This window comes from Heteronotia binoei, chromosome 12, assembly GCF_032191835.1.
Source record: "Heteronotia binoei isolate CCM8104 ecotype False Entrance Well chromosome 12, APGP_CSIRO_Hbin_v1, whole genome shotgun sequence".
Taxonomy (NCBI): Eukaryota; Metazoa; Chordata; class Lepidosauria; order Squamata; family Gekkonidae; genus Heteronotia; species Heteronotia binoei.
Genome location: NC_083234.1, coordinates 70,844,061 through 70,854,333, shown reverse-complemented (window position 1 = coordinate 70,854,333; position 10,273 = coordinate 70,844,061). Strand labels below are relative to the sequence as shown.

The 10,273-nt window shown below is 49.5% G+C and overlaps 1 protein-coding gene across 2 annotated transcripts in view; it reads right to left on the bottom strand.

Moving 5' to 3' along the window:
• Positions 1-211: 211 nt before the first annotated feature.
• Positions 212-10,273, bottom strand: part of POMT1 (protein O-mannosyltransferase 1) — a 34,894-nt gene continuing 24,832 nt past the window's right edge. For both annotated transcript variants that reach the window (XM_060250979.1, XM_060250980.1), the window contains 7 exons: positions 9,806-9,898; positions 9,565-9,685; positions 7,050-7,147; positions 6,189-6,302; positions 3,600-3,726; positions 2,554-2,731; positions 212-395 (listed from right to left, as the gene is read on the bottom strand). In XM_060250979.1, coding sequence (XP_060106962.1) covers positions 221-395; positions 2,554-2,731; positions 3,600-3,726; positions 6,189-6,302; positions 7,050-7,147; positions 9,565-9,685; positions 9,806-9,898 — 906 coding nt within the window. In that variant the 3' untranslated portion in view covers positions 212-220. The remainder of the gene's footprint in view (positions 396-2,553; positions 2,732-3,599; positions 3,727-6,188; positions 6,303-7,049; positions 7,148-9,564; positions 9,686-9,805; positions 9,899-10,273) is intronic.

Below are 10,273 nucleotides of genomic sequence, written 5' to 3'. Positions count from 1 at the left end.
CCGCCCCCAGCGGGAGATTGGCAGCCCTAAGAGGGACCGCAGAGGAGTGGCATGAAAACCAAGGACAATGTTGGAATTTCAGCCCAGTGGCTGCAGACACTGTGAGGGGGGAATCCCTCCTCACTTCACGAGAAAGAGGTAGATGTTTGCCAACACAATCAGTTCCCACCACGGCCAGTACTTCATCCCGCCACTTTGCCCGTTTCTGCCCCTTTACCAGCTAGTGTTTCCTGATCAAGATGTCCCAGCTGTCCTTCCAGCGCAGGTTCTGGAGCTCAGCTTTGGAAAGCGGAGGCTCGCCGTAGATGAGTGGCCGAAACGTGTGGTAGGTCAGGTAGACGGAAGAGAACCAGGCCACTACAAAAGCACTGTGCATACTCTTGGAGAGCTTTGATCTAGAAGAGTAAGAGACACAGATTCTGCATGACAAAGGCACCAACAGCTCTGTGCTGAAGAGGAGTTCCACCATCTATGCCCAGTGGAGTTCACTGCCGCAGGAACTGGAGGTGGCTACAAGCACAGACAGCTTCAAGAGGGGACTAAATAAACATGAAGCAGAGCTCCATCAGTGCCTATTAGCCACAATGGAACACTAGAGATGGAACTATTTCTGGGGCAGAGGTGCTCTGTATTCTTGATGCTGGGGTGGGGGGATAATGGTGGGAGAACTTCTGGAGTTCTGGTTCCACTAGCAGACCTCCTGATGGCACCTGGATTTTGGCCACTGAGTGACCCAGAAGCTGCAGTTACACACACTAAATACTTTCGATGCACTTTCCATCTGGATTTTGCCAAGTCAAGGGGTAAAATTCAGTTCAAAAGTGCACTGAAAGTGGATTAGTTAGTGTGTGTGACCACAGCCAGTGTGTTGGACTGGATGGGCCATTGGCCTCATTCAACATGGCTTCTCTTATGTTCGTACTTCTTCCCTGCACAGTTCTATCCCACAATTTACCGTTCAACGTCCCTCCCATTAAACCAAGAGGATAAACTATAAAGAAACTCAGCAAGAAGAAATGTGGTCTCAGTTCATGGGGCAAATTCACCTAAGTTAAATGAGAACCAATTCCCATCGTCTACTTCCTCTCGTGCCCCAGGAAATCTTAAGTCAATAGATGTTCCCTTCTACTCTAAGGGTTAATGGGGCAGGGGTAGTGTGGATTCTAATAAGATGCTCTTAACTTCAATGAACTAAAGATGACAGGAATGGGAAGTTCACAACAAGGATTCTTTTGGGGGGAAGGGTGGCCTGCTACATGTCCTGAACACACTATCCTCTTTCTTGAATCCTTGGTTTTCACAGAAGGTGGTGACAGCTACATGCATAGATGGCTTCAAGAGGGGATTGGATAAACATATGGAGCAGAGGTTAATCAGCAGCTATTAGCCACAAGGGAAAGATGGAACTCTAGAACATAAGCCATGTTGGATCAGGGCAATGGCCCATCCAGTCCAACACTCTTTGTTACACAGTGGCCAAAAACACCAGGTGCCATCAAGAGGTCCATCAGTGAGGCCAGGACACTAGAAGCCCTCCCACTGTGCCCCCCTAAGCACCAAGAATACAGAGTATCAATTGCCCCAGAGAGTCCCAAAGATAAGCTGTGGCTAATAGCCACTGATGGACCTCTGTTACATATGCTTATCCAACTGTCTGGGGCAGCGATGCTCTGTATTCTTGGTGCTTGGGGAGGGTTTTTTAAAAAAATCTTTAGTGTGTCCTTTAACAAGTTTATATCTCTGCTACCTAATTTTAATAGGTACACACATGGCCTGGACCAACATGGCCCCGCCCGACAAGGTCTCATTTATGTCAGATCTGGCCCTCATAACAAATGAGTTTGACACCCTTGCTTTAAGGGATGGAGGAATGGAAAGGTCCCTTGCGCAAGCACCAGTCGTTTCCGACTCTGGGATGACTCTGCTTTCACAATGTTTTCACGGCAGACTTTCTATGGGGTGGTTTGCCATTGCCTTCCCCAGTCATCTGCGCTTTCCCCCCAGCAAGCTGGATGGAAGGCTGAGGGCTGAGTCAACCTCAAGCCAGCTATCTGCACCCAACTTCCGCTGGAACTGAACTCAGGTGGTGAGCAGAGGGCTCCGACTGACTGCAGTACTGCAGCTTTACCACTCTGCGCCACGGGGCCCATATTTAAAGGATGCACGAGAGGTGTAATTTATCAGCTGTCGCAAACCTGGGGTGCTCTCGTCTCTGGACACTTGCAACGTTTTGAACCCAGGACGTTCTAGCCAGTGTTCCCTCTAAGCTGAGTGAGTGTGAGCTAGCTCACAGATTTTTAGCCTCCAGCTCACACATTTTTGTTTTCGTTCAGGAAGGATGGCCCCAGAGCTCACTAATTGACGCAGGAGCTCACAACTTGAATGCCAGGAGCTCACAAAGTAGAATTTTTGCTCACAAGACTCTGCAGCTTAGAGGGGAACACTGGTTCCAGCTTGTATCTGGCATTCTTCACGAGACAAGCTCCAGCCCTCCACTGAACCCTGGCACACAAACTGGCCACGCCATGAGCAGATGGAAAGCCCAAGTCATACCTGCAAAGGTGATCGCTCATGTGCTGCAGGAAAACAGGAATGAGGAGTATCTGGAAGGTGACAGCCGGCAGGTAGTGGTAGAGAAAGAGCGTCTTCTCCATCAGGAAGAAAGGGAGGTAATTGGCTGCCCAGCCACCCACGCAGAGCCCTCCGGCCGACACCCACTGCCACCAGGCATCTGCCGAGAGAGAAGGGAGGGAAGGGAAGCGGCACTGTTTCGTCAACGGGAGAAAAGGGAAGTGGAATTGGAGATCGGAAAGCCTGCGTGCGGCAGATTAGCGCTCCCCAAAGAGACCAAAAAATCAAGACAGACATGGGTTCAAATCCCCTGGGGGGGATCTTCAGTGTTCCCTCTATGCTAAGTTAGTGTGATCTAGCTCAGTTTTTAGCCTCTGGCTCACACTTTGTCTTGAGCTCAGGAAGGGTGGCCCCAGAGCACACTAATGGATGCAGTGGCCAAATTGCTGGCTCACAACTGTAACGCCAGTAACTCATGAAGTAGAACTTTTGCTCGCAAGACTCCACAGCTTAGAGGGAGTATAGGTGATCTTGGGCCAGCTGGCCTGTTACCCGCGTTAAACTACTTCACAGGGTTGTTGTGAGGATGCAGTCCCCTGACCCCCTTCGGAGAAAGGACAAGATGAAAATGAAAGATGCACGAAATTCTCCTCCAGGAAGATGAGCCATCTGGGTGCTGCAAGGCCGAATGCCCAATAACGCCCTGGGAATGTATGTCATTTTGATACTCTATGTGTGAACGCTCCTTTGCTCCCCCCCCCGTAGGAATCCCTTTGAAGTGTATCTTAAAAGTTGTGCATCAATGTATTGGTTTCATTCCTCTCAAGCTATGGCTTGTGTGCACTGTACGAGTAACTCTGGACCCGCGGGAATCTAGCAAGCGGCAGTCGCTGGCTGCAGACGGAAGCCGCAAGCCCAGGGTCCAGCAGCTGCAGGGGATTTGACAAAGGGAAGTCTCCAGATTTCTTGGCTGTTCTAAAGGATGGGGAGGGAAGGAAGGGAGAGAAGAGATAACTGAAAGGACAGACCTTCAGGGATGTCACGGATATTCCGCCGCCGCCGGAGCAGGTACCACAAGAACAGGGCCACGTACGCAAGAGTTGCCATGTTGGCTGACATCCAGGTGACGACGTTTCCAAGCAGGTGGATCTGGGCCTGAAGGATCACAGTTCGAAACACAGTGGGCAAAACACAGTGGGCAGAAACAGCAGAAATCCAGAGCTATCATGAGCCCGGTGAGCTGTGGTCTCAGGCCACTTAGAACGTTCTGAATCCAGGACTTTCCAGCTTATATCTCACATTAAAAAGGCTGACATTTTGTGGATGTCTGTCTATCATATGTTTATCTTGCCCTTCCTCCTGGGAGCTCTGACAAGCACACACAGTTCTCTCCCCCCCCCCGCCCTTTATCCTGTCCTAACAATGCTGCAAATCAACTTAGGTGGACTGGGAGCGACACACACAGCAGAGTGAAGATCTGAACCTAAATCTTCCCACTCGTCGTTCAACGTTCTAAGCATTTTACAACACTACTACTCTGCTTCCTATTCTCGCAGTGATCTACAGAAAACAACCCAACAAAGCAGGGTTGCCAGCCCCCAGGTGCTGGTGGGGTTTCCCCCCACTTTGGGGGGCTGGCTGCCAGGGGAACCCCACCCCACCCCAACAGTGATGTGGTCATGCAAGGATGTCACTTCTGGGTGACATCGTTGTGCTGAGGACGTCACACAGCAACATTCCGGTTCTGTCCAAAAACCAGAGGTTGCCTCCAACGTGATAATGTCTCTTCTGAGTGACATCATCACGTCAACAATACCCCCCAAATCCCCCCGCTGGGAGAAAGAGGGGACCTGGCAACCCTACAACAGGCTCCGTTCACACAATAGTTTTCACACAGTAGCATAACTGTATGAGCCTTATCTTCATTGTGAGTACCGGGCAAGGTAGCAGCTTTTTCACTCTTGACTTCTGGACCGTCCAGCACACAAAAATAATAATGTGGAAGTTCACAAATGCTCTTTTGTTTTGCATGACTTGTTTTGCCAGTCAGAGACGGACACGGAAGTCCCACCCACCCTTGCCACTGGAAATCTTATTCAACCACCTTTCTGGCTCCTGAGAATTCAACTGAGAACATTTCTACAAGGGTTTGGAGAACAAGGGGGCCTAAAAAGCTTTTATTCCGGAAAACTTGCGGATTCTGCAAATGGCTTTCAAGGCAACCAGGCCAAGAAGCTTTACAAAAGAAAAACTAGCAATGACTCACACAAGCCTGGGTGAGCAAACAAGCTGGTGGAAATTTGGGTACATGAGGAAACTTTTACAGACTGATGTGCGATACTATGATATCTTCTCTCTGGATCCATCAAGAATTCCAACTCAGCCTGTCAAGCATGGCTAATTCTGATCAATAACTAATGAGTTTAGGGCCTGACTGAAAGCAGGCCTGGGCAATGTCCCAGAGAACCAAATGCTGCTAGTTTATTATCCTTTCTAGGCTCCTCTCTTGCTTTATGACTGTTACTTAGAGGGAACAAAGCAATCAGCACCTTCCCATGAAATTCTCCTCCAGGAGGATGAGCCATCTGGGCACTGAAAGGCCGAATGCCCGATAACGCCCTGGGAATGTATGTAGTTTTGATACTCTATGTGTGAACGCTCCTTTGCTCCCCCCCCCCATAGGAATCCCTTTGAAGTGTATCTTAAAAGTTGTGCATCAATGTATTGGTTTCATTCTTCTCAAGCTATGGCTTGAGCCAAAGTATCGGTCTATCAATAAACGTAGCCTTTGTATCAACTTCGACTCGTCAATGAACCCGCATGCTTGACACAGCCCTTTAACCTTATATTCATACTGGATGTTACAGCTTTTAACAAACTGGGTCTACTTATTCTGCACACCTCTGAAACGGAGCAAATAATGTGTGTCCCCCCCCTCCCCGCAGCCATCTCAGCTCAGGAAGATGGCACAGGGGAGACAGAAACCTTCCCCCGTGCTGTGGTCCCAAGCAGAATTAAGCCCCTTTGGCTCTTAATAAAATGCCATTCCCTGCAGCTGTTGCGTGACTGTGGGAGCCATCAGTCAGGTCCAGGAAAGCTGGACCTGCCACCTTAAGAGCCCTTAGGTCAAGTTTGATCCTCAGTGCAAGCAGGCAAAGGGGGATTGTCACTCCTGTATTTGAACAGGACAGACAATGAAGCAAACGCCCGGCCCGTCATTCTCCCATCCGGACGTGTTCCTGTTTTATTGGTTTCCCACGCAAATGCTATCCAGACCAAACGTTCTTTCAATTTGTTAATTTCACTCGTTTGCCACTGGATTCTAACTCCGTACCGCTTTGCATGCTTAACCACTGCCCACCAGCTATAAGTAGCTCTGCTCACTGTACCCCATTCCCTCGTCTGATGAGGTCTGCATGCATACGAAAGCTGACGTTCTCAATAAAACGTTTGTTGGTCTTAAAGGTGCTACCGGACTCCTACTTTGTTCTACTGCTTCAGACCAGCACAGCTGCCCACCCGGATCTATCTGCAGAGTCCTGTGACTCCTTCGCTGCAATTCATTTTCTCGGGAGAGAAACAGCCAACGTGTCCCAAGCTGGCCGAGAAAGACTTACCCCTGAGGTTGAATGGAACCAGTAGGCGATATTGGTGTCCAGGGTGATCCAGTCCAGGGGGGAGGAGCTGTACTTGTGCTCCGTGTCCTCATTTTTCAGAGTTAAGATCTTCCACTAGGACAGAACGATTCAGAACCTTCAGGCTCCGAGACCTGCCATCTCTTCCCAGATCTGATCCTAAGTAATATTTTGTGCATCTCCTGAAGCAGAAGGTGTCTGTCTGCCACAGGTGGGCATTACGCAGCAATGAGGGGCTGGGGGGGGCGTGAATTTTAAAGCCCCTCTCCTCCTCCTACCACTCTTCTGTACTGCAGAAAAGCAAACTATTCAAAAACCTGCATCAGGGAAGCAGGATAACTGAAGAGGTGCATTCATACCCACGAGAGCCAGTTTGGTGTGGTGGTTAAGTGTGCAGACTCTTATCTGGGAGAACCGGGCTTGATTCCCCACTCTCCCACTTGCACCTACTGGAATGGCCTTGGGTCAGCCATGGCTCTCACAAAGCTTGTCCTTGAAAGGGCAGCTTCTGAGAGAGCTCTCTCAGACCCACCTACCTCACAGGGTGTTTGTTGTGAGGAGGAAGAAAAAGGAGATTGTGAGCCGCTCTGAAATACTGAGTGGAGCATGAGATATAAATCCAATATCATCCAATATTTAAACAGAGGCTAGATGGCCATCTGACAGCAGTGAAGATCCTGTGAATTTAGGGGGCGGTATTTGTGAGTTTCCTGCATTGTGCAGGGGGTTGGAATAGATGACCCTGGAGGTCCCAACTCGATGATTCTATGATCATCTGACTTGCATAACTTATTCCGGGGGAAGAATTAGGGCTAAATGGTTCCCTGCGGCCTTTGTCTTCACCTGCAGTTCCGTGAACTTGGCCATGAAGCTGAGGTTCTGGCCGATGCTGATCCGTGTGGGCGAGTGCAGTTCCACCTCCCTCTCCTTTTGTTCTTGGCCTGGAAAAGTCAGAAGCACACTGGAGTATGAAACATAACTGGGAACCCAGGGCAGAACAGCAGAGGTGCTTCATGCTCATCTGAAGCCCTGGGGAACCCAAATGCGACTCAATGTCCTAAGAACGCAAGAGAAGCCATCCTGGATCAGGCCAATGGCCCATGCAGTCCAACACTCTGTGTCACACAGTGGCCAAAAAAAACCCAGGTGCCATCAGGAGGTCCACCAGTGGGGCCAGGACACCAGAAGCACCCCCCACCAAGCACCAAGAATACAGAGCATCACTTGCCCCAGACAGAGGATTCAATCTATCCCTTGTGGCTAATAGCCACTGATGAACCTCTGCTCCATATGTTAATTCAATCCCCCCTTGAAGCTGTCTGTGCTTGTAGCTGCCATGAGCTCCTGTCCCAGATTCCTAGAGCACTGGAGAAGCCAGCCAGCACCCTGCTTTCTCTCCATAATGATTTCCTGGGTTTCTCTAGTCTCAATAGGAAGCAGTATATCTATTTTTAAAAAATAATTTAGAGAGGAGGAACAAAACTGTGGTCCCAAAACTCAAGTGATACTCCCTCCTATACAGTGAGATGGCTCTTAGCTGTCACATCCTACTATTTGGGGGGGGGGGGGGGGTTGAGTCCCGTCATTTAAACAGCAAACATTCTATTCTTGGTTACATCTCAAGAACATCCTGAGATACTGGGTGGCTGCTTCAGTCACCCAAACCTGGCCTAGCCCAACTCCAGAACTTGAGCAAAGCAAGCAACCAAAAACAATTGTGGCCCCCCTCCCCCAAATCAAATACTTAATAAAACTAGGAAAAATATTTCATTCTATAAGTGCATAAGCATCAACAAATTTTTACAACGGTATCAAAATGGTTAAAAAGAAAGTCCCACTAATAATATGTCCATTCCACTGGGTGACTCTGAAGACATTTTCAATCTTCAACGGGTGTATTACCCCAAAATCATCTTGCAGTGCAGAGTCCAACCTCAGATATCGGCTTCAAAGAAAAAATTCACCTTCACGTGATCGCCAGCTTTATATCACGTTTCACTGATTACAGCTTTTTTCATAAGCCGATCAAATAACCTTGTAACAGCGTTCTGACTATCTCTCATACACGCCCATTTCCAAATTCTAAATTGAAGCCTCCAATTGAGAATTTGGAAACGGGTGTGTATCAGAGATAGCTTAGCATACAGAAGGTCCCAGGTTCAATCCCTGGCATCTCCAGTGAAAACATCTGGCAGTAGGTAAGAACATAAGAGAAGCCATGTTGGATCAGGCCAATGGCCCATCCAGTCCAACACTCTGTGTCACACAGTGGCCAAAAACCCCCAGGTGCCATCAGAAGATCCATCAGTGGGGCCAGGAGAACACTAGAAGCCCTCTCACTGTGCCCCCAAGCACCAAGAATACAGTGCATCGCTGCCCCAAACAGAGAGTTCCAACAATACGCTGTGGCTAATAGCTACTGATGGACCTCTGCTCCTTAGGTTTATCCAATCCCCTCTTGAAGCTGATGTGAAAGACCTTGGAGAGCAGCTGCCTGTCTGTGGAGACATTCCTGACTTTGATGGACCAGGAGTCTGATTCAGTATAAGGCCAGTTCATGGAGCTTGAGGAGGTGAGCACAGGGTTCCCATCAGGCAGTGACCAGACCGAGACCTGCTTGGCTTTAGCTGTCCCATGGCATGCCCTCTCTCCATGCCCATCATCAGAGAAGGCATGTGTACACACGAATCACATTCCTGTGTACCTTGACGGGCAGAGATTTTTCAACTCAACCACCGCCTGATGCTTCTAGCTGGAGAGGCCAGGGACTGACCCTGGGACCGTGCGCATGTAAAACAGAGTTCTTCCACTGAGCAACAGCCCCTCCCCATTTTTCCTCCACCGGCACAAAGGACCCGATATTTCTTTCTGTGGCCCAACCCACAAGATGGAACACTGCGCACAGCAGAATTAGAATTAGGTAAGCCTGCAAAACCAGCAGGGCTTTTTTAATAGCAGAAACTCCTTTGCATATTAGGCCACACACCCCTGATGTAGCCAATCCTCCAAGAGCTTGGAATTCTAGCAGGGGCTCCTTTGCATATTAGGCCACACACCCCTGATGTAGCCAATCCTCCAAGAGCTTGGAATTCTAGCAGGGGCTCCTTTGCATATTAGGCCACACACCCCTGATGTAGTCAATCCTGCAAGAACTTACAGGGTTCTTAGTACAGGGCCTACTGTAGGCTCCAGGAGAATTGCATCAGAGGGGTGTGGCCTAACATGCAAAGGAGCTCCTGCTACAAAAAAGCCCTGAAACCCAGTAACAGCAGCAAATCCATTTCCATTGCCCATTTTTTTTTAAAAAACTCCCAAATCCAAACAGAGAATGGTCTGGAGCGCTCTGATTCCCACTGACTTTTCCCGTATCGGTGCTCCTCTACATTCCACAGCATGCTCTGATGGTAGCCCTTGGAAATCTTCTCCCCAATGACCTCCAGCTGCCGATAGCCCCATTCAGGCAAGGATGCTCCACTCAGCTGGGAAACAAGAGGAGTGGAGAGTAGAAGGGGATTAGCTGTTTGCTGTCACCCAACATCCTTGCGCCCAAGTCGCGTGAGCTCTCAGGTCAGAAGAGGAAACCCCCACAATCCGTTTACCTTCAGCACCGCCGAGGTGTTCACGTGGACGAACCGCACTTCAGACAGGATCGTCTTCCAAACGTCCCCATCTGAGTCCCGGTTCACGATTTCCTGCAATGGGAGTGGAAGACTTGGCATCAGATCATTATGGACAGAGGAACATAAGAGAAGCAATGTTGGATCAGGCCAATGGCGCATCCAGTCCAACACTCTGTGTCACACAGTGGCCAAAACCCCCAGGTGCCATCAAGAGGTCCATCAGTGGGGCCAGGACACTAGAGTCCCTCCCACTGTGCACCACCCCCCACAAGTACCAAGAATATAGAGCATCACTGCCCCAGACATAAGAGAAGCCATGTTGGATCAGGCCAATGGCCCATCCAGTCCAACACTCTGTGACACACAATGGCCAAAAAACCCAGGGGCCATGAAGAGGTCCATCAGCAGGGCCAGGACACTAGAACCCCTCCCAGTTGCTCCCCCCAC